Raw genomic sequence first — 26,881 nt, 5'->3', positions numbered from 1 at the left:
TGCTTTGCACAAAAAGGGCTTCACAGGCAAGGATATTGCTGCCAGTAAGATTACACCTAAATCAACCATTTATTGGATCATCAAGAACTTCAAGGAGAGCGGTTCAATTGTTGTGAAGAAGGCTTCAGTGCGCCCAAGAAAGTCCAGCAAGCTCCAGGACCGTCTCCTAAAGTTGATTCAGCTGCGGGATTGGGGCACCACCAGTACAGAGCTTGCTCAGGAATGGCAGCAGGCAGGTGTGAGTGCATCTGCACGCACAGTGAGGTGAAGACTTTTGGAGGTTGGCCTGGTGTCAGGAAGGGCAGCAAGGAAAAACATCAGGGACAGACTAATATTCCGCAAAAGGTACAGGGATTGGACTGCTGAGGACTGGGGTAAAGTCATTTTCTCTGATGAATCCTCTTTCCGATTGTTTGGGGCATCCGGAAAAAAGCTTGTCCGGAGAAGACAAGGTGAGCGCTACCATCAGTCCTGTGTCATGCCAACTGTAAAGCATCCTGAGACCATTCATGTGTGGGGTTGCTTCTCAGCCAAGGGAATGGGTTCACTCACAATTCTGCCTAAGAACACAGCCATGAATAAAGAATGGTACCAACACATCCTCCAAGAGCAACTTCTCCCAACCATCCAGGAACAGTTTGGTGACGAACAATGCCTTTTCCAGCATGATGGAGCACCTTGCCATAAGGCAAAAGTGATTACTAAGTGGCTCGGGGAACAAAACATTGATATTTTCGGTCTATGGCCAGGAAACTCCCCAGACCTTAATCCCATTAAGAACTTGTGGTCAATCCTCAAGAGGTAGGTGGACAAACAAAAACCTACATATTCTGACAAACTCCAAGCATTGATTATGCAAGAATGGGCTGCCATCTGTCAGGATGTGGCCCAGAAGTTAATTGACAGCATGCCAGGTCGGATTGCAGAGGTCTTGAAAAAGAAGGGTCAACACTGCAAATATTGACTCTTTACATCAACTTCATGTAATTGTCAATAAAAGCCTTTGACACTTGTGAAATGCTTGTAATTATACTTCAGTATTCCATAGTAACATCTGACAAAAATATCTAAAGACATTGAGGCAGCAGACTTTGTGAAAATTAATATTTGTGTCATTCTCAAAACTTTTGGCCATGACTGAACAGTCGATGCCACGAGTACGTACAAGAAGTTCCTCTACGAGCTCTGCAGAGCCACCAAACACGCAAAAAGACAATACAGGAATAAGGTAAAATCCTACTACACCGACTCTGACGCTTGTCGCATGTGGCAAGGACTACATTCTATTATTGATTATAAAGGAGGACCTAGCCGTGAGCTACCCAACGATTGCTCTCTACCAGACGATTTGATCTCGCTGTCTGAGGCTGACTTTAGTAATGAATTTTTAAAGGTTAACACTCATAAAGTCGTAAGGCCAGACGGTTTTACAGGGCATGTCCACAGGACATGTCCACAGGGCATGTCCTGAACAGCTAGCAGGCGTCTTCACTGACATTTTCAACTTCTCCTTCTCCCAGTCTGTAATCCCCACGTTTCAAGCTGACTACCATCATTCCTGTTCCCAAAAACTCAGGCAATCTGCCACAAAGACTTCTGCCCTGTGGCACTAACATCTGTAATCATGAAGTGCTTAGAATGGCACACATCAACTACATCATTCCAGACACCCTGGACACAGACATTTGCATACCGCCACAACAGATCCACAGACAATGCGATCTCAATTGCAGGAACACTTATGTGAGAATGCTTATCGTCGACTACAGCTCAGCTTTCAACACCATAGTGCTGTCCAAGCTCGTCACCAAGCTCGGGACCCTGGGACTGAACACCTCCCTTGGACTTCCTGACGGGCTGACCCAAGATGTTGAGGGAAGGCAACAACACCTCCGCCACACTGACCCTCAACACAGGGACCCACCCAGGGGTGTGTGCTTAGCCTCCTCCTGTGCTCCCTGTTTACCTACACACATGGCCACACACGACTCCAAATCCATCAAGTTCGCTGACGACACGATGGTGGTTGGACTGATCACTAACGGCAATGAGACGGCCTACAGGGAGGAGGTCAGAGATCTGGCTGCGTGGTGTCAGGACAACAATCTCTCCCTCAACATCAGCAAGACCAAGGAGGAGCTTTTGGACTACAGGAAATATATACAGTGGAGAGGGTCAAGAGCTTCAAGGTCCTCAGCATCCACACCACTTAACATGGTCATCTCACACAAGCACAGTCGTAAAGAAGGCACGACAGCACTTCTTCCCCCTCAGGAGACCGAAGAGATTTGGCATGGCACCTCAGATCCTCAGGAACTTTTACAGGTGAACCATCGAAAGCATCCTGACTGATTGTATCACCACCTGGTAGGGCAACTGCTCTGCCCACAACCGCAAGGTGGTGCTGATGGCCCAGCGCATCACTGGGTGCGAGCGCTCCGCCATGAACTGTTCTCTCTGCTCTCATCTGGCAGGCAGTTTCTGAGCATCGGGATGTGGACCAGCGCTCCGAAAGAGTGCCTTTCCTCAGGCCATAAGACTGTTGAATAGCATAAAACTGTTGAATAGCTAACGATCCCTGCCCTCCCTCTCTCCCACAGACTATCTGCACTGACTACCTGCACGGACTCAGGTCTCTATCACTCAGCCACACACACCTAAACTGACACTCTTCACATTCACGCATACACACATACCCACATACTAACAAACCTCAATCACTCCAGTACCACTGCATAGGGTTGCAAAGCTACCGGTAATTTACCAAAGTTACCAGAATCTTCAGTAATTTGGGTAATTAACATAACATCTATGGCAATCTATTGTAACTTTGGTAATTTATACTTCAATAAATGTATTCATATACAGTATAGTGTTAATTTATTATATCTGTGTCCATATTGTCCATGATTTTCTAGTAGATAGACCATATGGTTCAATAGAAAATAGCCTATTTAATGAAAAAAGCATCTAATCAACAATGGAATTACCTCTGCAACTCTTCCAACTATTTTGTGCTGAAATCGTCATATTAAACACCAATGGTATTCACTAAGTTGAATGTTGATATTTAGGATAATGTTTTACAGCTTTGTCATTATTATTATTGTATATTGTTTTATCTTAATTATTTCAAATATTTTACATTTGATAAAGGCACACAGAGGGCCAAAGATTTTTGCAGACACCTGTGATAACCGGAAGTACCTAAAAGTGCCACTTGATTCCGTGTGATAGATTACATAAAATCCTTGAAATATACCAAAATCCTAGAAGTTTACTGGTAAACTTTTTTTTACCTTACTGGTAAAGTTTAAATTAATATAACTTCCCTTTGCAACCCTACCCCTGCACATTGTAGTAACGCTACTGGCACTGCACTGAACTGTATATACTATAACACCTGTAACTGCATTCTCCTTTCTTTTCTTTTTTACTTCTCTCGCAGTTCACATTTGTTTTTATTTGTTATCTATATTACTTCCTTTATTGTACATTTTTGGGAAAGAGCTCGCAAGATAATCATGTCACTGTACTGTATCCTGTGCATGTGACAATACAACCTGAAACACACACACACACACACACACACACACACACACTCTGGCCGGTAGTCGGGTGTTTAAGAAAAACACACACTCTTTCACTCTCTGAGTGCACTCTTTGTGTAATGTGTCTCCTGTGCTATGGCGCTGGTTTGAGCTCTCAGCTGGCACTCTCCAGGCCTCCACACACACATGGGGTTGGCACGCCTTGCCCAGGAGACAGGGCAGACACTGGGGCATCTGTATGGAAGCAGCCAGTCCTGCTGGAGCCCTGGGCTGGACTTAGCTGACCGAGCGGGCGCACACACAAACTAAACATGGGGCCTTGTGGTGTGCAGAGTTTCTTTTTTCTACACCAGTGAGAAATAAAATTAAAAAGCTGGTGGATAGGGGAAATAGTTGGTTTTTATATTGTATTTAAGGGTATGCCACAATTCAAAAAAGGTTAATAACTCATGTATACTAGTACAATGGCAAACATAAGTTAAAGTATGATCCTAAGGTTACTACAAGCTTCACTCAGTTGATCTATGTGTGTGCGAGCATGTGGGTGGAGTGGGATTTTTTGGAGTAGTGGCCACCTTTTGGTAACACGATAAAGCAAAAAAGAAATGTGTGTCTTTCAATTTTGTGAAAGCAAGGAAGAGTCCCTTTGCTAGTAGTAGCTATCTGGCATCCTGGCTAAAAATCTAGCACGATAACTAGCCTTTTTAGCTTCCCATGTGAAATATCAGATTTATACGGCCAGTGTAACCTAAAACATTATCCCAGTTTGATATGTTGCTTGTGTATTCATTCCCATATCAGCTAAACATAGAATGTCATCTTGTTTTGGTCATGGTCATGGTCATGGTCATGAAAAAAAACACATGGCTAGCTAGCTGGCTACAGCAGGTTCTACCATTTCACAATAGTCTGTAATCACTAGTTATTACTTCTAAACAAATACATTTTTGGGTGGATTCTGCAACACTCCTAATCTTGTGTCTGCATAGATCTTGTAGTAAGTTTAACATGACAGAAGCAGAGGGTGAGACAGGGACAGAGAGAGACACAGAGAGGTAAAGTGAATAACATAATGAGGTAGGTTGGGGTAGTAGCAAATAATCCCACTAAATCTACTAGAATGTTCTTTTAAACCACTGAGTAAACAAACAGAAGTAATTGTTGTAGCCAGAATCCCAGCTGTAAACCAGCGGCAACCCAAAGGGATTTAGCTGCGGCCCACCACTGGTTCTCCAATCCACCATTTGGTAAACGCTGGTGTTAGAGTAAGAGAATGACTTTGTTAGTGGAACATGGCGTGCTTGAAACAGGCTAACGATAAAGGGATATTAAGATAAGAAGAGACAATGGAGATATATTTTCATACTACAGAAATTACCATAAACCTCAATATAATATGGCAGAGTGATTTAATTATAAACTTTTATTCAACAATGTACAATATAAAGAGCCAACTTTTTATTGTTTTACTTTTTTTTTTAACATAGTTTACTAAACTTTAGTCAGATTAAAACCTGTTTATAGTGCACATTATTGAAGAGAAGTTTCAAATGCTCACATTGCCAGGTTATAATAACGTTTATGATATTTTTGGGACATTGCACAATGCTTTTGCACTACATGTAAAGCATAGGATCACAGAGATTTAGGCTATACATGTCTTTAATTGAAAATTCACATCAACAAATACCTTATGTTATTATTTTCTTACCATCATATCTAGTACAGCCACAACATTGTGAACTAGTATCCTTGTAGCAGTACAACATAAGATTCTAAAACCCTATGCTCCTTTACCCTACTGTTACTGGGTAGGTTGGGTTGTTGACATGTTTTGAACAGAAACAGCCTCATTGGCTCACATGTTCTGAGGCAGGAATCCATCCAATATTACATGGAATCCAATAATGCTGTATTTCATATCCTCAAGACCTGTGGAGCTAAGCCCTGAAGCCCCAGGGGGTATATCAGGGCTGGGAAGCCAGGGAGAGGCTCTCCGTCCTGGGGTAGAATTCCTCTGAGACCCCATGGAGCGGGCCGGTTGGTGGGAACACAATTGAGCCCTTCAGCTACAAGTAGGCTCTGGCTTTTTTTGGAGGACTTGACTCCCTATGGTACCCCTTCACCAGCCCCTCTCTCTTCCTACACTCAGTCCTGGCATCCAGCCATCCTCCCACTCAACGGTGATCAGGTTAGAGATTAACCTATAAGGGTAATTATGTTAAATGTGTGCTATATGATCCAAAACATGACCCTGCCTCCTTTGTGTATGTATGCCTGTCAGTGAATGCTTATCAGAGGAGGAAGGGGATGACTATCCTCCTCAGTGACTACAAGTTTTCCTTTTTAGATAAAACTATACTAAATATATTAATGTCACCAAATAATTGATTAAAACACACTGTTTGCAATGAAGGTCTACATTGGCCTCAACATCACTCTCTGGGGTAGAACTATGGTGTTAGCCGGAGGACACATTAACCTATCAGAGCTTTTGCAGAATGAACTGACATGTTGTTGAACCAATCAAGTATCAGCTACAGCTATCAGCTATAGCTAGCTAGCACTACAGTGCATAACATGTGGTGAGTAGTTGACTCAAAGACAGAGAAAGACAATAGTTTAACAGTTTAAAAAAAAATACATTTCTTCAAACTGAAGGAGAAGAAAGAGACAGAGCTAGCTTTATTTTGTGTTATTTTTTTACTTTCACTTACCTAGCTAGCTGATGCAGCTAACAAAATTAGCCTACTCAAACACCTGGCTCAAACAGAGAGGGATGCTATGTTAGCTGGCTATGGCTATCCAACACTGGAACTCTTCCAAGGTAAACTTTTGTTTTTTCAATGTATTGCCACCAGGGCCCGCAGATGTAGCTACTAAACTGCTTGCTGTACACTGTACTGCGTGATTGTAGCGGGTTTATTAACACGTTAGTTCTAGTAGCTAGCTATGTTGACTATGACGTTAGGTGGCAACGATGTAGGCTGTGTGTAGTGGTTAGAGTTTATGGTATGAAGGTTTTCGCCTGGTCAGAGACAACTGTTGTATGGTGCACTGAAGTCCACAAGTGAAGGAAAGATGTGAGAGGAGGATAACGCGTAGATTCGAGAAGGAATTATACAACTGCATCTAACTTAGATCAGCTAGATGCAGGCAAGAGTGTACAAGACGGTATTGAATGGGTCACTGTGTGGATTACAATTATTATTTTTTTTATCTCGACCTGTTGTAGCAACCTCATGATTGGTATAGGGGAAATTTTAGTATCATGTAGTAGCCTAAACCTATCAATGTTACATTGAACTGGGTGAATGGAAAGTTAATTATAGCTCATCTTTAACGGCACCGACCACCACTGATACATGTGTATGTGTGTGTGTCTCTGTGAGTTTCATAGTGTACATACATAGGGAAAAGTCATCAGCTACTGAATGAACCGTCTCCATGTGGTGGTTTAGGCCTACTCCACTCCGAACGTGGGCTGACAAATACCTTTTATAGATACTACTTCCATATGTACAGTGGTTCCTCAGTTAAAAGGTTTGAGATTATGCTGAAGTTTTTAGAGGTAATTTGTGGTTTAGTCCATTACCCTGCGTCACTACATCATTGCTCCAGACCACCGCAGGGGGGAGTTAGAGCGCTGATTATGCTTTTGGTTCCCAAGGTGCTAATGTGTCTCTACCTGAATGAATGTTGTCAATGAATAGGCAATATAAACCAAACTGATAATTGTGCACAACTTCAAAACTTGAATTAACTGAATGATGAGGGTGAAAAAGAAGAGTGATTGAATTTAGAAAAATAGTGTAAGAATTGCTCTTCCTCTATCCCGCGTGCACACACAAAAAAGAAAAGACCTGAGATATTTAATGTAGATCAAATCATATTAATTTGTATTTGTCACGTGCGCCAAATACAACAGGTTACCGTGAAAGGTGAAAGGTCTTCCTCTGACACCGCCTAGTATATAGGTCCTGGATGGGAGGAAGCTTGGCCCCAATGATGTACTGAGCCATACGCACTACCCTTTGTAGCGCCTTACGGTCAGAAGCCAAGCAGTTTTCATACCAGGCGGTGATGCAACCAGTCAGGATGCTGTCGATGGTGCAGCTGTAGAACTTTTTGAGGATCTGAGGACATATGCCAAATCTTTTCAGTCTTCTGAGGAGGAAAAGGTGTTGTCGTGCCCTCTTCACTACTGTCTTGGTGTGTTTAGACCATTATCATTTGTTGGTGATGTGGACACCAAGGAACATGAAACTTTCGACCTGCTCCACTACAGCCATGCCAATGTCAATGGGGGCCTGTTCGGCTCACCTTTTGCTGTAGTCCACGATCAGCTCCTTTGTCTTGTTCACATTGGTTGTTGTCCTGGCACCACACCACAGGTCTCTGACCTCCCTATAGGCTGGATCATCATTGTCGGTGATCAGGCCAACCATTGATGTGTCGTCAGCAAACGTAATGATGGTGTTTGAGTCGTGCTTGGCTACGCAGTTCTGGGTGGAAAGGGAGTACAGGACTAAGCACGCACACCTAAGGGTCCCAGTGTTGAGGATCAGTGTGGCAGATGTGTTGTTGCTTACCCTTACCACCTGGGGGCAGCCCGTCAGGAAGTCCAGGATCCAGTTGCAGAGGGAGGTGTTTAGTCCCAGGGTCCGTAGCTTTGTGATGAGCTTTTTGGGCACTTTGGTGTTGAACACTAAGCTGTAGTCAATCAACAGCATTCTCACATGTTGCTTTTGTCCAGGTGGGAAAGGGCAGTGTGGAGTGCGATTGAGATTGCGTCATCTGTGGATCTGTTGGGGCGGTATGTGAATTGGAGTGGGTCTAGGGTTTCCGGGATGATGGTGTTGATGTGAGTCATGACCAGCCTTTCAAAGATCTTCATGGCTACCAATGTGAGTGCTATGGGACGGAAGTCAATTAGGCAGGTTACCTTCACTTTCTTGGGCACAGGGACTATGGTGGTCTGCTTGAAACGTTGGTATTACAGACTCGGACAGGGAGAGATGGAATATGTCAGTGAAGACACTTGCCAGTTGATCCGCGCATGCTCTTAGTACACGTCCTGGTAATCCGTCTGGCCCCGCGGTCTTGTGAATGTTGACCTGTTTACATATCTTGCTCCCATCGGCTATGGAGAGTGTGATCACATAGTCGCCCGGAACAGCTGGTGCTCTTATGTATGCTTCAGTGTTGCCTCGAAGTGGAGCATAAAAGGCTTGTCTGGTAGGCTTGCGTCACTGGGCAGCTCGCAGCTGGGTTTCCCTTTGTAGTCCGTAATAGTTTGCAAACCATGCCATTTCTGAAGAACATCAGAGCTGGTGTAGTAGGATTCAATCTTTGTCCTGTATTGAATCTTTGCCTGTTTTATGGTTTGTCTGAGGGCATAGCGGAATTTCTTATAAGTGTCCGGATTAGTGTCCCGCTGCTTGAAAGCGGCAGCTCTAGCCTTTAGCTCGGTGCGGATGTTGCCTTTAATGGCTTCTGGTTATGATATGTACGTACGGTCACTGTGGGGATGACGTTGTCGATACACTTATTGATGAAGCCAGTGACTGAGGTGGTATACTCCTCAACGCCATTGGATGAATCCCTGGACATATTCCAGTCTAGCAAAACAGACCTCTGGTTGAGATGTGTACGCACGGTCACTGTGGGGATGACGCCATCGATGCACTTATTTTTATTTTATTTTACCTTTATTTAACCAGGTAGGCCAGTTGAGAACAAGTTCTCATTTACAACTGCGACATGGCCAAGATAAAGCAAAGCAGTGCGACACAAACAACAACACAGAGTTACGCATAAACAAACGTACATAGGCATTGAGTGATGATGAGAGAGGTTTTGTCTTTAGAGGCACCAATTAAGACAGGTGAGGTCACTGCATGTGTGGGGGGTGGAATAAAAGGGTCCGGTGTAAAGGTTCAGAGCTTGCGGTAGGAATCCGGAGATGTGGTAGAGAAAAAGCAGTCCGATATGCTCTGGGTTGATATTGCGCTGTGCAGACTGGCAGGTATTGACCGAACTGAGGCTTGCTGGTGTCCGAGTTAACTGTGAAGACCGCTAGCAGTGGCTAACTGGCTAGTTAGCTGTCCAGCTCCTGATGGGGGTTCCGGTTCTAGAGTATAAAAATAGCAGATCCGTACCACATTGGGCAGGAGAGTATACAGTGGGGCAAAAAATATTTAATCAGCCACCAATTGTGCAAGTTCTCCCACTTAAAAAGATGAGAGAGGCCTGTCATTTTCATCATAGGTACACTTCAACTATGACAGACAAAATGAGAAAAACTGTTTGAGGTTGTGGACAGGTGTCTTTTATACTGATAACAAGTTCAAACACGTGCCATTAATACAGGTAACGAGTGGAGGACAGAGGAGCCTCTTAAAGATGAAGTTACAGGTCTGTGAGAGCCAGAAATCTTGCTTGTTTGTAGGTCACCAAATACTTATTTTCCACCATAATTTGCAAATAAATTCATTAAAAATCCTACAATGTGATCCTACAATCCTAAAATTTCTGGATTTTTTTTCTAATTTTGTCTTTCATAGTTGAAGTGTACCTATGATGAAAATTACAGGTCTCTCTTATATTTTTAAGTGGGAGAACTTGCACAATTGGTGGCTGACTAAATATGTTTTTGCCCCACTGTATGTAAATAAGGTATTTCTACTTTTTACTTTTAGTACGTTTACAAAAATGTATGAAACTGTTTTTTATTTCTCATTATGTGGTATTGTGTGTGTGTAGATGAGGAAAAAACATAATTTAATACATTTTAGACTAAGGAAGTAATAAAACAAGATGTGGGAAAAGTCAAGGGATCTGAATACTTTCCAAATCCACTGAATAATTTCACTGAAAGACTAATATGTAAGACTAATATGTATACCCATCACACTATTCTTGATTTAATATTTTCTCTACATATACTAAATAATACATGTGAGAAATTTGTTTTGATTTACAATAGACTGTTATTATGCACCTGTCTCGAGACAGGGGCAGTGGGAAAATGCAGAATGCTTTCCCTGTTGTTCATTTTTTTATTAATTTTTTATTTAACCTTTATTTAACTAGGCAATTCAGTTAAGAACAAATTATTATTTTACAATGATGGCCTACCCAATTGTGCGCCGCCCTATGGGACTCCTGATCACGGCCGGGTGTGATACAGCCCGGAATCAAACCAGGGTCTGTTGTGATGCCTCTAGCACTCTGATGCAGTGCCATAGACTGCTGCGCCACACTTTTCATGCCAGCCAGTTATGCTATACTTCTGTTGTAAAGATAAACAATGTGCTTAATATTAGGAAAGTTGAGAAATAAATATAGTAGGCCTAGTCTATAGAAAGCTGATGGGATCCTCCTCTTTTTAGTAGAGGCCGTTGCTTTGTTTCCTCGCGCAATTGCTTAACCTATAGAAATGTTGCGCAACATGAGCTTATGGGCTCTCATGAAGTGTTCGATTAGATTTTCGATTACATTTGCATTGATGTCATAGTAATTAGAGGGACAATAGATAGATGCTGAATACCAGGCAGTTAGAAAGTTTGGTAGGCTGCTAATGACCATCAGCAGCATCAGAGCTTGTAGAAGCCTAATTACCTTGACTAAACTTTCACATGGAATTTGACTGCCTTCATGTCTCGTGTCCGCCGGTGTGGCGGTAATACGGTCACCGCAACAGCCCTAATCTCACCTTCACCCTCACCATCTCCCTGTGTCTCTCTCCTAGGTGACCTGGTGTCCAGAGCCATGCACCACATGCAGCGTTTGAGCTCCGTACGCCCGGGGCTCAGCCCGGCCCGCCACACCCGGCCCCAACAGATTGTCTCCTGGTTGCCCGACGCCCTCCACACCCTCTACTACTTCCTCCGCTGCCCACAGATGGAGTCCATGGAGAACCCCAACCTAGACCCACCCAGGATGGCCCTCAGCAAGGAGAGGTAGGGGTTATATGGATGTTTATACACACACACACACACGCACACACAGAGACACACAGTTCATACACACACTCTTTCTTTCTCTCTCTGTGCACTTCACAAAATAGATGGCATCATGAGGGAGGATAATTATGTGGATATATTGAAGCAACATCTCAAGACATCAGTCAGGAAGTTGAAGCTTGGTCGCAAATGGGTCTTCCAAATGGACAATGACCCCAAGCATACTTCCAAAGTTGTGGGAAATGGCTTAAGGACAACAAGATCAAGGTATTGGAGTGGCCATCACAAAGCCCTGACCTCAACCCTATAGAAAATTTGTGGGCAGAACTGAAAAAGCGTGTGCGATCAAGGAGGCATACAAACCTGACTCAGTAACACCAGCTCTGTTAGGAGGAATGGGCCAAAATTGTGGGAAGCTTGTGGAAGGCTACCCAAAACATTCAACACAAGTTAAACAATTTAAAGGCAAAGCTACCAAATACTAATTGAGTGTTTTGTAAACTTCTGACCCACTGGGAATGTGATGAAATAAATAAAAGCTGAAATAAATCATTCTCTCTGCTATTATTCTGACATTTCACATTCTTAAAATGAAGTGGTGATCCTACCTGACCTAAGACAGGGATTTTTTAATAGGATTAAATGTTAGGAATTGTGAAAAGCTGAGTTTAATTGTAGTTGGCTAAGGTGTATGTAAACTTCCGACTTCAACTGAAGATGCAGAAAAACAAAAATAAACATGTGTCTGTGACTGACACTGTTTAATTAAGAACTGAGAATAGGTGAAGTTGGCTAACCACAGTTCTTTCTTACACAGCTCACATTCACCAAGTACATCACTTTATTAAAGAGCTCTTATCAACTTGTCACAAACTTCCTGTGAACCCCTCCTCTTCCCACCAACCATTCACAACGGAGTCTACAAGGTTCTTATTCAGGTGCTAATGCTAGGTAGGGGGGACAGGTAGTCGTTACAGGTGTAAATGTTAGTCTTGGAGAACTGTGGACTATTTGAAAGATGTGAATAAGAGAAAGGGTTAGTGTATTTAAGAGGCGCTAATGGGTTTTAACCCTGTCAGTGGCTCTTTTCATCTCTTATGGCTGGCTTCTCGGCTTTGAGGTTGGGGTCAAGGTAATTGTATGTTTTTAGACATAGTTATCTCATTGGTAGTGTCTGATTAGTTTATTGGTAGTGTCTGAACAGTTGTAGGCCTATAGCTGATTTGTGAGAGATTAGAGGTTCCATGACCATGTTAATGAACTGAATGGTGTGTGCTCATTGGACATTTCTCATCTGGTTTTGCCTCAGGACTCAAATTAAACCTGGTTGTCTCAGTCACGACCCAATATCACACTGCGGAAAACCCCCCGCCAAAATGCAGTCTGGGAAACTATTTTTAATGCTATATTGATTGTAAATGTAGGAAGTATATGACAAGAGAACACTATTTTTTATGAAGATTGTTAGTTATCTCACTGGTTTAAGACTACAAAATCAACCAAAATGTGCTGATAATAGTCTGTGTTGATAATACTGTTATTGAAGAAAGATAGTTTTCAGAGATTAAATAAGTAAATGTAGGCATTTTCTACACACTTTCTACCTCGTTTTAATCATTTATGTTCAGACGAAATAAATACAAATAAGAGAATCACTGCTCAAATAGCCCCTGTAGAGCAGGGGTTCTCTCTGAAAATTACTGCTTGTGTTGTACGTATGCCAGTGACAAAAGGGCGTGGACTAGGACTGACTCACTACTGATTCCACTATTTCCTGTCCTACAGTAAGATGTGATAAAAAGCTGTATAAATATCAGTTTACGTAGCTCATGTGGTCATTATGAAACTACACGTCGGTTCCCTTAGGTTGGTTCTCCAGGGTTCATGGAAATGTTACGGAAGTAATTGGTGAAATTAAAAAGACAATGTTTTGAACCTGCTACATTTTAGGGAGGTGTGTGTGTGTTCACATGCATCTTCATACAGTACCAGTCAAAAGTTTGGAAAGACCTACTCATTCAAGGGTAATTATTTATTTGACTATTTTCTACATTGTAGAATAACAGTGAAGATGTCAAGACTATACAATAACACATATGGAATCATGTAGTAACCAAAAAAGTGATAAACAATTCAAAATATTTGAGATTCTTCAAAGTAGCCACCCTTTCTTTGTCTTGATGACAGCTTTACACACTTGGCATTCTATGAACCAGCTTCATGAGGTAGTCACTTGGAATGCATTTCAATTAACAGGTGTGCCTTGTTAAAAGTTAATTTGTGGAATTTCTTTCCTTCTTAATGCGTTTGAGACAATTAGTTGTGTTGTGACATGGTAGGGGTGGTATACAGAAGATGGCCCTGTTTGGTAATAGACAGAGTCTGTAGTATGGCAAGAACAACTCAAATGAGCAAAAAGAAACGACAGTCCGTCATTACTTTAAGACATGACGGTCAGTCAATATGGAACATTTCAAGTACTTCGTAAGTTTCTTCAAGTGCAGTTGCAAAAACCATCAAGCGCTATGCTGAAACTGGCTCTCATGAGGACCACCACAGCAAGGGAAGCCCCGGAGTTACCTCTGCTGCAGAGGTTAAGTTAATTAGAGTTAGCTGCACCTTAAATTGCAGCCCAAATAAATACTTCACAGAGTTCAAGTAACAGACACGTCTAGGGTTGCACATTTTGGGGAATATTCAGAGGTGGAAACTTTCTGTGGGAATTAATGGGAAAAATGGGAATTAACGGAAATATTTGCAAATTAATATTAATACCATTTAAATGTAGATGTTTTTTGCATTGGATATATTTACCATATCATATGGAGACAGAAACAGAAACCTTTTACCTTATCATAAGTAGACATAATTACAAATGATTCAACCCTTCAAATAGAAATAAAAAACCGATTTAGTTACGAATTGAACTGTTATTAAATGAGTTGACTCTTCACGTGATAATTTCACTGAACAACAAAAGAAAGGGAATATTGAATGATCCCAATGATCCATCGCATCTCCCAAAAACGTTTTCAACATACATCTGTAAAATGATAGTCTAGAAACTTAAGCTTTGGTTGTCTTCCTCTCAGACGTCCATGTCTTCTCCCTGGACTTCCTCAATGAACATCTCTTAAACATCAGACTCTGAGGCCTCATCTTCATTGTCATTTTCCAACCTTGTTGAGGATGGCTCTTTGCCAGGCTCAAAAAGCCTCAAATTTACCCGGATGGCCATCACATTTTATTTTTTTATATTTTTTACCCGCCTTTTTCTACCCAATTTCGTGGTGTCCAATTGTTGTAGTAGCTACTATCTTGTCTCATCGCTACAACTCCCGTACGGACTCGGGAGAGACGAAGGTTGAAAGTCATGCGTCCCCCGATACCCAACCCAACCTACCTGCTTCTTAACACAGCGCGCATCCAACCCGGAAGCCAGCCGCATCAATGTGCCGGAGGAAACACTGTGTACCTGGCAACCTTGGTTAGCGCGCACTGCGCCCGGCCCGCCACAGGAGTCGCTGGTGCGCGATGAGACAAGGACATCCCTACCGACCAAGCCCTCCCTAACCCAGACGACGCTAGGCCAATTGTGCGTCGCCCCATGGACCTCCCGGTCGCGGCCGGTTACGACAGAGCCTGGGCGCAAACCCAGAGTCTCTGATGGCACAGCTGGCCCTTAACCATTGCGCCACCCGGGAGGCCCGGCCATCAATTTTTCAACCCTTGTATTGGTCAGCCTGTTGCGTGCTTTGGTGTGTGTGTTCCCAAACAAGGACCAGTTGCGCTCTGAGGTGGCTGATGTTGGTGGGATTTGGAGGATGATGGAGGAAACATGGGAAAGAGCCTCAGATCCACAAAGTCCCTTCCACCAGGTGGCTGATGATATATGTTGGCACATTGCCATATTGCATCTCCATCCCAAAGCCCTTGCTAGGAAGTGTACTTCGCCAGACTGCCAAGAACCTTGCTCTCATTCAGGCCAAGGTGGTGAGACATGGTAGTGATGACACCACAGGCCTTGTTGATCTCTGCACCAGACAGGATGCTCTTGCCAGCATACTTGGGGTCCAACATGTACGCTGCAGCGTATATGGGCTTCAGGCAGAAGTCTTCATGCTTTTTTATGTATTTCAGAATTGCAGTTTCCTCTGCTTGGAGCAAGAGTGAAGTGGGCAGGGCAGTACGGATTTATTCTCTTACATCTGCAAGAAGAGTCTGAACATCAGACATGATGACAACACCACCCCAACGGGTGTTGCTGGGCAGCTTCAATGTGGTGCTCTTATTCTTCTCACTTGGCTTGGTGAGGTAGATTTCTGCTATAACTTGATGACCCTTCACATACCTAACCATTTCCTTGGCTCTCTTGTAGAGTGTATCCATTGTTTTCAGTGCCATGATGTCCTTCAGGAGCAGAGTCAGCCAATGGAGTCAGCTTCATGAGCAGCACAGCCAATGGGTGTGATGTGAGGGTAGGACTCCTCCACTTTAGACCAAGCAGCCTTCATGTTCACAGCATTGTCTGTCACCAGTGCAAATATCTTCTGTGGTCCAAGGTCATTGATGACTGCCTTCAGCGCATCTGCAATATAGAGGCCGGTGTGTCTGTTGTCCTTGTGTCTGTGCTCTTGTAGAATACTAGTTGAGGGGTGGAGATTATGTAATGAATTATTCCTTGCCCGGAAACATTTAACCACCCATCAGAGATGATTGCAATACAGTCTGCTTTCTTTATGATTTGCTTGACCTTCACTTGAACTCTGTTGAACTCTGCATCAAGCAACTTAGTAGATAAAGCTGGGCGATGAACATTCAAAAATCTCTTCCAATACACATTTACTGTGAGCATCAGACGTGAACCAGTTGCATACACAGCTCGATCAAGACATTCATCAGCATTTCTCTGACTACGTTCCTCCATTGAGTCAAAAAACCTTTGATTCCTGGAGGACCATGAGCTGTTGCTATCGATAAGGTGTAGGATTCATCATTTTCACCTCAAATAGATGTAGAGTGACTTTTGTCAGAGGTTGCTTGTTGTGAGCAATGAGGGAACTTTATGCACTTGTCCAGATGATTCTGCATATTTGTTGCGTTCTTCACATGATTTGGCACAATATTTGCACAGCTTTTCCTTCTACATTAGCTGCAGTGAAATGTCTCCACTCATCAGATAGTGCCCGTGGCATTTTCCTGTAAAGATTAGAAAAAAATGAGTAAAAATACCTTTCCACGTGCAGATAAATAGTCAAGCAGTTAGATTAAACAATTCCGTACTAAAATAAATGTTTTAAAATGAAACATTTATAGAGACAGGTCAATTAACACTCCTCAGTTAGCAGACTCAAGCAAGCTAAACCCATATGGTAGCAAAAACTAAAATTGTTAACAAGTTAGAAATTATTTAAACACACTTTGCTGTAGGCTACTATTTACTAATGAACAAAAAAGCTTTTATGTCACATTACATATATTCACTCCACTCAGTATTGTAATCAAAACTTACCAGAAAGCATGTAGTCCTTGGCTCAGACAGTGTAGTAGTGTGGGCTCAATAGCATCTCATTAGTGTGCAAGATCTTGAGAATCAGCTGTACATGTGATGGAAGGGTGCACTGCACATGTAATGGAAGAATTTACTGTGCATGCAGAGGGTTGCAATTTCATTGAATTGGGGATAGTTTAGCCAAAATATGCCACAAGATATAGAATTGCCTTATGTGTATCCCACTACAAAGGTTCACTGTTATAAGCTAACTTTTTTGATGACTTTAAGCAAAATTCCCCAAAATCCCGGGCTTAACATCCCATGAAGAATTTCAGAAATTTACAAGAAAGTTTGCAACCCTACACACATCTCATCATCAACTGTTCAGGTGAGACTGCTTGAATCAGGCCTTCAAGGTCAAATTTCTACAAAGAAACCACTACTAAATGACACCAATAATAAGAAGAGACTTCCTTGGGCCAAGAAACACGAACAATGAACATTAGACTGGTGGAAATCTGTCTTTTCGGTCTGATGAGTCCAAATTTGAGGTTTTTGGTTCCAGCCACTGTGTCTTTGTGAGATGCAGAGTATGTCAACAGATGATCTCCGCATATGTGGTTCCCACCGTGAAGCATGGAGGAGGTGGTGTGGGGGTGCTTTGCTGGTGACACTGTCAGTGATTTATTCACAATTCAAGGGAAACTTAACCAGCATGGCTACCACAGCATTCTGCATTGATATGCCATCCCATCTGGTTTGCACCTAGTGGGACTATGGTTTGTTTTTCAACAGGACAATGACCCAAAACACACCTCTAGGCTATTTAAGGGCTATTTGACCCAGAAGGAGAGTGATGTAGTGCTGCATTAGATGACCTGGCCTCCACAATCACCCATCCTCAACCCAATTGAGATGGTTTGGGATTAGTTGGACCGCAGAGTGAAGGAAAAGCAGCCAACATGTGTTCAGCAAATGTGGGAACTTCTTCAAGACTGTTGGAAAAGCATTCCACATGAAGCTGATTGAGAGAATGCCAAGTGTGTGCAAAGCTGTCATCAAGGTAAAGGATGGCTACTTTGAAGAATCTCAAATCTAAATGATATGCGTGCGTGCGTGAGGTTCAGGAGAAATTTCTCCTGTATATTCAAGGGTTAATGACACACTTGTGAGTTATGTTATGGTGAGCTGTGTAAAGGTATCTATGCACTCTTGCATACAAAGTGAATGCTGCTCTCACTCACTAGTCTAGTGTTTTTAGGCATGTCAATCTCCGAGTTGCTCACACTGATTGAATCAATGTTGTTTTGAAATCATTTCAATACAATTTTGCTGAACAAATGTGGAATAGATGTTGAATTGATGTCTGTGCCTAGTGGGCTGTGTGTGTTTTTCATTTGAGTTTGATTGTATATGCATCCAAGGGAATGTTTGTGTTTGGTTATGGTTGGAGCGGCATGTTTGTGTGTTTGTGTGTGCGCTTCTTGAGTAGGGTTGCTGGAAACCTTCTACATTTACCAAGAAACGACCAGAATTTTGGTATCTCAAGGATTTTATGTAATATATCACAAGACATCTAGTGGCTCTTTTGGGTACTTCAGATTATCACAGGTGTCTGTAAAGCTGTAAAACATGATCCTAAATATAAACCATCAACTTGGTGAATACCATTGGTGTTTAGAATGAGGGTGTCAGCATGAAATCTCCTTTTAAGGTTATTTTTTTTCTTTTTACAAACTATTATTTATTTATTTATTTTACAATGTCAATATGTATTTGTTGTGAATGTTTTGGCATCAAACCGGTGGCAGTTGTGAAAAGTCAATAGTTGGACGAGTTAATTGAAAATAATGCCATTGTTGATTAGATTATTTTTGGATTAATTAGGCTATTTTCTCTTGAGCCATATGTTCTATCTACTAGAAAGTCATGGACAATAATGACACAGAAATAATAAATTAAAACTATATATGAATATATTTTTTACAAAGTTATTCAAGTATAAATTACCAAAGTAGCGATAGATTGCCATTGATTTTCTTCTGTTAATTACCAAAAGTACTGTAGATTCTGGTAACCAGTAGCTTTGCAACCCTAATCCTGAGACATACGCACACATCTACTCCAGCTGGCTCCCATACCGTACCTCAATCAATCAATCAATCAAATGTATTTATAAAGCCCTTTGTACATCAGCTGATGTCACAAAGTGCTATACAGAAACCCAGCCTAAATCTCCAAATAGCAAGCAATGCAGATGTAGAAGCACGGTGGCTAGGAAAAACTCCCTAGAAAGGCAGGAACCTAGGAAGAAGCCTAGAGAGGGACCAGGCTCTAAGGGGTGGCCAGTCATGTTCTGCTGTGCTGTGGTTGAGATTATAACAGTACATGGCCAAGATGTTCAAACATTCATAGATGACCAGAAAGGTCAAATAATAATAATAATCACAGTGATTGTAGAGGGTGTAACAGGTCAGCACCTCGTGAGTAAATGTCAGTTGGCTTTTCATATGCGAGGATTCAGAGTTAGAGACAGCAGGTGCGGTAGAGAGAGAGAGAGTCACAAACAGCAGGTCCGGGACAAGGTAGCACGTCCGGTGAACAGGTCAGGGTTCCATAGCCGCAAGCAGACCAGTTGAAACTGAATCAGCAGCATGACCAGGTGGACTGGGGACAATAAGGAGTCATCAGGCCAGGTAGTCCTGAGGCATGGTCTCAGGGCTCAGGTCCTCGGGAGGGGAGGGAGAGAATTAGAGGGAGCATACTTAAATTCACACAGAACACCGGATAAGACAGCAGAAATACTCCAGATATAACAGACTGATCCTAACCCCCCGACACACAAACTATTGCAGCATAAATACCGGAGACTGAGAGAGGAGAGGTCGGGAGACACTGTGTCTCCGTCCGACGATATCCCCAGACAGGGCCAACCAGGAAGGATATAACCCCACCCACTTTGCCAAAGCACAGCCCCCACACCACCTAGAGGGATATCTTCAACCATCAACTTACTACCCAGAGACAAGGCCGAGTATAGCCCACAAAGATCTTCCCCAAGGCACGAACCCGAGAGGGGCGCCAAACCCGGACAGGAAGATCACGTCAGTGACTCAACCCACTCGAGTGACGCACCACTCCTAGGGACGGGATGAAAGAGCACCAGTAAGCCAGTGACTCAGCCCCCGTAAAAGGGTTAGAGGCAGAGAATCCCGGTGGAGGGGAACCGGCCAGGCAGAGACAGCAAGGGCGGTTCGTCGCTCCAGTGCCTTTCCGTTCACCTTCACACCAGACTACACTCAATCATAGGACCTACTGAAGAGATGAAAGAGCAAATATGCTCTTCTCAGAAAAGAACACCACACACAACTCTCCATTCCACCAGACCTCTACAAGTGTGTGTGTGTGTGTGTGTGTGTGTGTGTGTGTGTGTGTGTGTGTGTGTGTGTGTGTGTGTGTGTGTGTGTGTGTGTGTGTGTGTGTGTGTGTGTGTGTGTGTGTGTGTGTGTGTGTGTGTGTGTGTGTGTGTGTGTGTGTGTGTGTGTGTGTGTGTGTGTGTGTGTGTGCGTGTGTGTGTGAGAGATGGGAGGTACAATTAGTATCTGACAATAATTATAGTGTGATGCCACCATAATGTTCCCTCACTCTCTTTCTCTCACTCTCTCTTGCTTTCATTCACTCACTCACTCACTCACTCACTCACTCACTCTCTCACTCTCTTTCTAGAAACCTCCATTAACATTTTGTTGTAAACTCTAACCACAACTCTGTGTGGACCAAGACATCAGACATTTGAGCAGAACCTAACTCAACTCAACACGTCTTATCACAGGAACATACTTAATTCAACGTTCAACAGACAATGCCATGAAAGCATTGTGTTAATATGTGTGTGTTTTGTGTGCGTCTGTTACAAGTGTGTGTGAGGGCATGTGTGTGCGCATTCTTTCGTACATGTGTGGTATATTTTAATGACACCGAGTCATCCCACTAAATATATTTAATGTAAACAACAACTTTCAGTTGAGAGATGTGAGATGTTAATGACAATTTACTTTACCCTTTCTTTACCTCTCCCTTCCCAGACCAATATTTTCTGCTTCCAAAGAATGAGTAATTCGACTCCCCAGACCACCCTAAACACACACACCCAGACACACACATGCAGACACACACATGCAGACACACACGCACACACAGGCTCTAGCTGTAGAAAGTGGCTGTCTAATTGGACAATGTGATGATACAAAGTGGGGAGATAATGTTGCCCCTAAACACTGATACAAGGTCAGATATTTTCCATTTTGTAGTGTTTACATTTATGCGTGGAAGCAAGATAATATGATCCTAGATCTGTGATTGAGGGCAACTTAATATTGTTAACACCAAGGTCTGAGTCTGTCTCGTTATTAGATTGCTATCAGATCTGTTGTAATGGACCCGGATCTACATGAGTCCAGACACATGCTGTGTACAAATCAAGAGGTCAGTTAAACTCTGGCTGGCCTGTTTGTATTTACATCTCATTGGCTCTAAATCTAGGATCTCTGAGCTAAGATCAGCCGTTGAGGGGTAGGATGAGGAGTCAAACACCTTACTGTGATAAGCCTGCATTGGCTTTATTACAATGTAAAATACACTGATAATGGATATACAGTGCATTCGGAAAGTATTCATGCCTCTTGAGGTTTTCCACATTTTGTTACAATACAGCCTAATTCTAAAATTGATTAAATATTTTTTTTCCTTCATTAATCTACCCCATAATGACAAAGCAAAAACAGGTTTTATTACATTTCTGCAAATGTAAAAAAAAATCAGCAACAACTGAAACATCACATTTACATAAGTATTCAGACCCTTTACTCAGTGCTTGGTTGAAGCACCTTTGGCAGTGATTACAGCTTCAAGTCTTCTTGGGTATGAAGCTACATGCTTGACGCACCTGTATTTGGGGAGTTTCTCCAATTCTTCTCTGCAGATCCTCTCAATCTCCTTCAGGTTGTATGGGGATCATCCCTGCACAGCTATTTTCAGGTTTCTCCAGAGATGTTTGATCGGGTTCAAGTCCAGGCTCTGGCGTTGTCTTGGCTGTGTGCTTAGGGTCGTTGTCCTGTTGGAAGGTGAATCTTCGCCCCAGTCTGAGGTCCTGAACGCTCGGAAGCAGGTTTTTATCAATGATCTCGCTTTCCCTCAATCCTGACTTGTCTCCAAGTCCCTGCCGCTGAAAAAAATCCCCACAGCATGATGCTGCCACCACCATGCTTCACCGTAGGGATGGTGCCAGGTTTCCACTAGACGTGACACTTGGCATTCAGGCCAAAGAGTTCAATCTTGGTTTCATCAGACCAGAGAATCTTGTTTCTCATGGTCTGAGAGTCCTTTAGGTGCCTTTGGAAACTCCAAGTGGGCTGTCATGTGTCTTTTACTGAGGAGTGGCTTCCGTCTGGCCACTCTACCGTAAAGGCCTGATTAGTGGAGTGCTGCAGAGATGGTTGTCCTTCTAGATGGGTTCTCCCATCGCTACAGAGGAACTCTGGAGCTCTTTCAAAGTGACCATCAGGTTCTTGATCATCTCCCTGACCAAGGCCCTTCTCCCCCGATTGCTTAGTTTGGACGGGCGGACAGCTCTAGGAAGAGTCTTGGTGGTTCGTTACCTCTTCCATTTAAGAATGATGGAGGCCACTGTGTTCTTGGGGACCTTCAATGCTGCAGAAGTGTTTTGGTATCCTTCTCCAGATCTGTGCCTCTACACAATCCTGTCTCGGAACTCTATGGACAATTCCTTCGACCTTGGCTTGGTTTTTGCTCTGACATGCACTGTCAACTGTGGGACCTTATATAGACAGGTGTGTGTCTTTCCAAATCATGTCCAATCCATCTGAATACTTATATGAAGTTATTTCTGTTTTTTATTTTTAACACATTTGATACAAATATTAGAAAAACCTGTTTTATTATCATTATCGGGTATTGTGTGTATATTGCTGGGGAAAATGTTTTATCAATTTTAGAATAAGGCTGTAACCTAATGTTTTTGTTGATAAAGTCAAAAGGTTCTGAATACTTTCCAAATGCACTGTATATATTTGTTTAAAAACGTGTATGCGAAGTCAACATCTACTGTCTCCAAGAGTTTTTGTAATCCGTGATTTTATTACAAAACCAGCTTTGTGTGTGTGTGTGGGGGGGGGGGGTAGTGCTGCACGGTATACCGAAACTTCGGTACTTTTTCGATACAAAAAAAACTTCTGTAAAATGTGTCTCGTGATTGAGAGGATCAGGTCTATCAGCACAGCCCTTTATAGCGCGAAGAGCGTGCCTGCTCCAGTTCATTGCTAGTGCTGTCTGGTTTGTTAATAATAATAGTGCTGTCTGCATTGTTAATAATAATAATAATAACAATTTATTACATTTGTAAAGCACTTTTCATTATACAGAATAATCTCAAAGTGCATGACATTTTAAATTGAAAACAAATAGGAAAAAAATGGGCAACTGACACAAAGAACACCGGTGACGCTACAAGGGACTTGGAAACCAAGGAGCACATCTATCCACAGAAAGCCATCCTAAAGAGAATGGTGTTTAGGCCTGTTTTAACTGAGCCCAGAGTCTGTGTTAGCTCCCCACTCATTATGCACAGAAGTTAACGCACTTGAATAATGCAACACGGCATGTACAAATGTTGAAACTGTTCATTACTGTTCGCAAAACAATGTCCGACCAGCCTAGAACATTTTACAATACAGGACGATACCGGTAGCTTTCAGTTTTAATTGTAGGCTACCTTTCCTTGCTAGCTTACAACTGAAGCAAACATCAATTCAGTACCCTAGTACTTTGTTTGTGATAATATGCTAACCGTAACGCAAAATTGCCGATTGTCAACAAAACGCCACTTAGTCTCCCTCGCCACCAAAAACTCATTAACTTTTTAATCTCCCTCGCCTCCCGTCTGGTTTCCACAAAATTCCATAGCCACAAAGTCAGATTACACAAAGTCAGATTATTTGCCTCGCAAATTACGTAATTTTTTTCTTAAAGAGACAGTGCACACTTTTTATATAAGAAGAGATTGCTTATTCTATGCAAATGTTGTTGATCACTTCAATAAAATAATATTGTTATCCTCGCAGTTGCCAATAAAACGTGTCCTAAATAGAAGGGATTTTGTAGCCCCATGAAATCAAATCAAATCAAATTTTATTTGTCACATACACATGGTTAGCAGATGTTAATGCGAGTGTAGCGAAATGCTTGTGCTTCTAGTTCCGACAATGCAGTAATAACCAACAAGTAATCTAACTAACAATTCCAAAACTACTGTCTTGTACACAGTGTGAGGGGATAAAGAATATGTACATAAAGATATATGAATGAGTGATGGTACAGAGCAGCATAGGCAGATACAGTAGATGGTATCGAGTACAGTATATACATATGAGATGAGTATGTAAACAAAGTGGCATAGTTAAAGTGGCTAGTGATACATGTATTACATAAGGATACAGTCGATGATATAGAGTACAGTATATACGTATGCATATGAGATGAATAATGTAGGGTAAGTAACATTATATAAGGTAGCATTGTTTAAAGTGGCTAGTGATATATTTACATCATTTCCCATCAATTCCCATTATTTAAGTGGCTGGAGTTGAGTCAGTGTCAGTGTGTTGGCAGCAGCCACTCAATGTTAGTGGTGGCTGTTTAACAGTCTGATAGCCTTGAGATAGAAGCTGTTTTTCAGTCTCTCGGTCCCAGCTTTGATGCACCTGTACTGACCTCGCCTTCTGGATGATAGCGGGGTGAACAGGCAGTGGCTCGGGTGGTTGATGTCCTTGATGATCTTTATGGCCTTCCTGTGACATCGGGTGGTGTAGGTGTCCTGGAGGGCAGGTAGTTTGCCCCCGGTGATGCGTTGTGCAGACCTCACTACCCTCTGGAGAGCCTTACGGTTGAGGGCGGAGCAGTTGCCGTACCAGGCGGTGATACAGCCCGCCAGGATGCTCTCGATTGTGCATCTGTAGAAGTTTGTGAGTGCTTTTGGTGACAAGCCGAATTTCTTCAGCCTCCTGAGGTTGAAGAGGCGCTGCTGCGCCTTCTTCACAATGCTGTCTGTGTGAGTGGACCAATTCAGTTTGTCTGTGATGTGTATGCCGAGGAACTTAAAACTTGCTACCCTCTCCACTACTGTTCCATCGATGTGGATAGGGGGGTGTTCCCTCTGCTGTTTCCTGAAGTCCACAATCATCTCCTTAGTTTTGTTGACGTTGAGTGTGAGGTTATTTTCCTGACACCACACTCCGAGGGCCCTCACCTCCTCCCTGTAGGCCGTCTCGTCGTTGTTGCTAATCAAGCCTACCACTGTTGTGTCGTCCGCAAACTTGATGATTGAGTTGGAGGCGTGCGTGGCCACGCAGTCGTGGGTGAACAGGGAGTACAGGAGAGGGCTCAGAACGCACCCTTGTGGGGCCCCAGTGTTGAGGATCAGCGGGGAGGAGATGTTGTTGCCTACCCTCACCACCTGGGGGCGGCCCGTCAGGAAGTCCAGTACCCAGTTGCACAGGGCGGGGTCGAGACCCAGGGTCTCGAGCTTGATGACGAGCTTGGAGGGTACTATGGTGTTGAATGCCGAGCTGTAGTCAATGAACAGCATTCTCACATAGGTATTCCTCTTGTCCAGATGGGTTAGGGCAGTGTGCAGTGTGGTTGAGATTGCATCGTCTGTGGACCTATTTGGGCGGTAAGCAAATTGGAGTGGGTCTAGGGTGTCAGGTAGGGTGGAGGTGATATGGTCCTTGACTAGTCTCTCAAAGCACTTCATGATGACGGAAGTGAGTGCTACGGGGCGGTAGTCGTTTAGCTCAGTTACCTTAGCTTTCTTGGGAACAGGAACAATGGTGGCCCTCTTGAAGCATGTGGGAACAGCAGACTGGTATAGGGATTGATTGAATATGTCCGTAAACACACCGGCCAGCTGGTCTGCGCATGCTCTGAGGGCGCGGCTGGGGATGCCGTCTGGGCCTGCAGCCTTGCGAGGGTTAACACGTTTAAATGTCTTACTCACCTCGGCTGCAGTGAAGGAGAGACCGCAAGTTTTCGTTGCAGGCCGTGTCAGTGGCACTGTATTGTCCTCAAAGCGGGCAAAAAAGTTATTTAGTCTGCCTGGGAGCAGGACATCCTGGTCCGTGACTGGGCTGGATTTCTTCCTGTAGTCCGTGATTGACTGTAGACCCTGCCACATGCCTCTTGTGTCTGAGCCGTTGAATTGAGATTCTACTTTGTCTCTGTACTGACGCTTAGCTTGTTTGATAGCCTTGCGGAGGGAATAGCTGCACTGTTTGTATTCGGTCATGTTACCAGACACCTTGCCCTGATTAAAATCAGCTAAAACAAGCTCAAATAACAAAATAATAATGCATTCACACAATCCTTTTGAATAATATGCATTCACCTGTATTTTGAATAGACTTAGGCTACATCTTGATTTACCCAGTTTATCAATGGAGATTTACCATTCAAATAAATTATTATCATTATGTTGTTTTGTTGTTAGATTGGTAAAAACAAAGTCAAATTGATTGTATGATTGTATAATCTATTCATTAATGCATACATGGCTGTCTCAAAAAAATACACATAAAAATGGTCAAATATTTATCTCAAAAGATTCCCATTAAGAGAACAGAGCAATAACTGACTTTTGGCTAATATGCCTTTTATTTATTTTGTTGTGGTTTCGTTCCGGTATCAAGTATCGTGACGGTATTGAGAATTGTGATACTAAACCTGGTATCGGTATCAAAGTGGAAATTCTGGTATCGTGACAACACTAGTGTGGGGGATAGTGTTTGGAAGTGGGT

General features: G+C 42.9%; 1 protein-coding gene across 1 annotated transcript in view; it reads left to right on the top strand.

Moving 5' to 3' along the window:
- The window catches only part of LOC139367912 (ankyrin repeat and BTB (POZ) domain containing 2b), a 161,390-nt gene that overhangs the window by 96,331 nt on the left and 38,178 nt on the right, over positions 1–26,881 (top strand). Inside the window, exon 3 of the mRNA XM_071106296.1 lies at positions 11,305–11,515. Coding sequence (XP_070962397.1) covers positions 11,305–11,515 — 211 coding nt within the window. The remainder of the gene's footprint in view (positions 1–11,304; positions 11,516–26,881) is intronic.

This window comes from Oncorhynchus clarkii, chromosome 2, assembly GCF_045791955.1.
Source record: "Oncorhynchus clarkii lewisi isolate Uvic-CL-2024 chromosome 2, UVic_Ocla_1.0, whole genome shotgun sequence".
Classification (NCBI taxonomy): Eukaryota; Metazoa; Chordata; class Actinopteri; order Salmoniformes; family Salmonidae; genus Oncorhynchus; species Oncorhynchus clarkii.
Note: the sequence above shows the minus strand (reverse complement) of the source record. Positions and strands in the feature narration are given on the sequence as shown.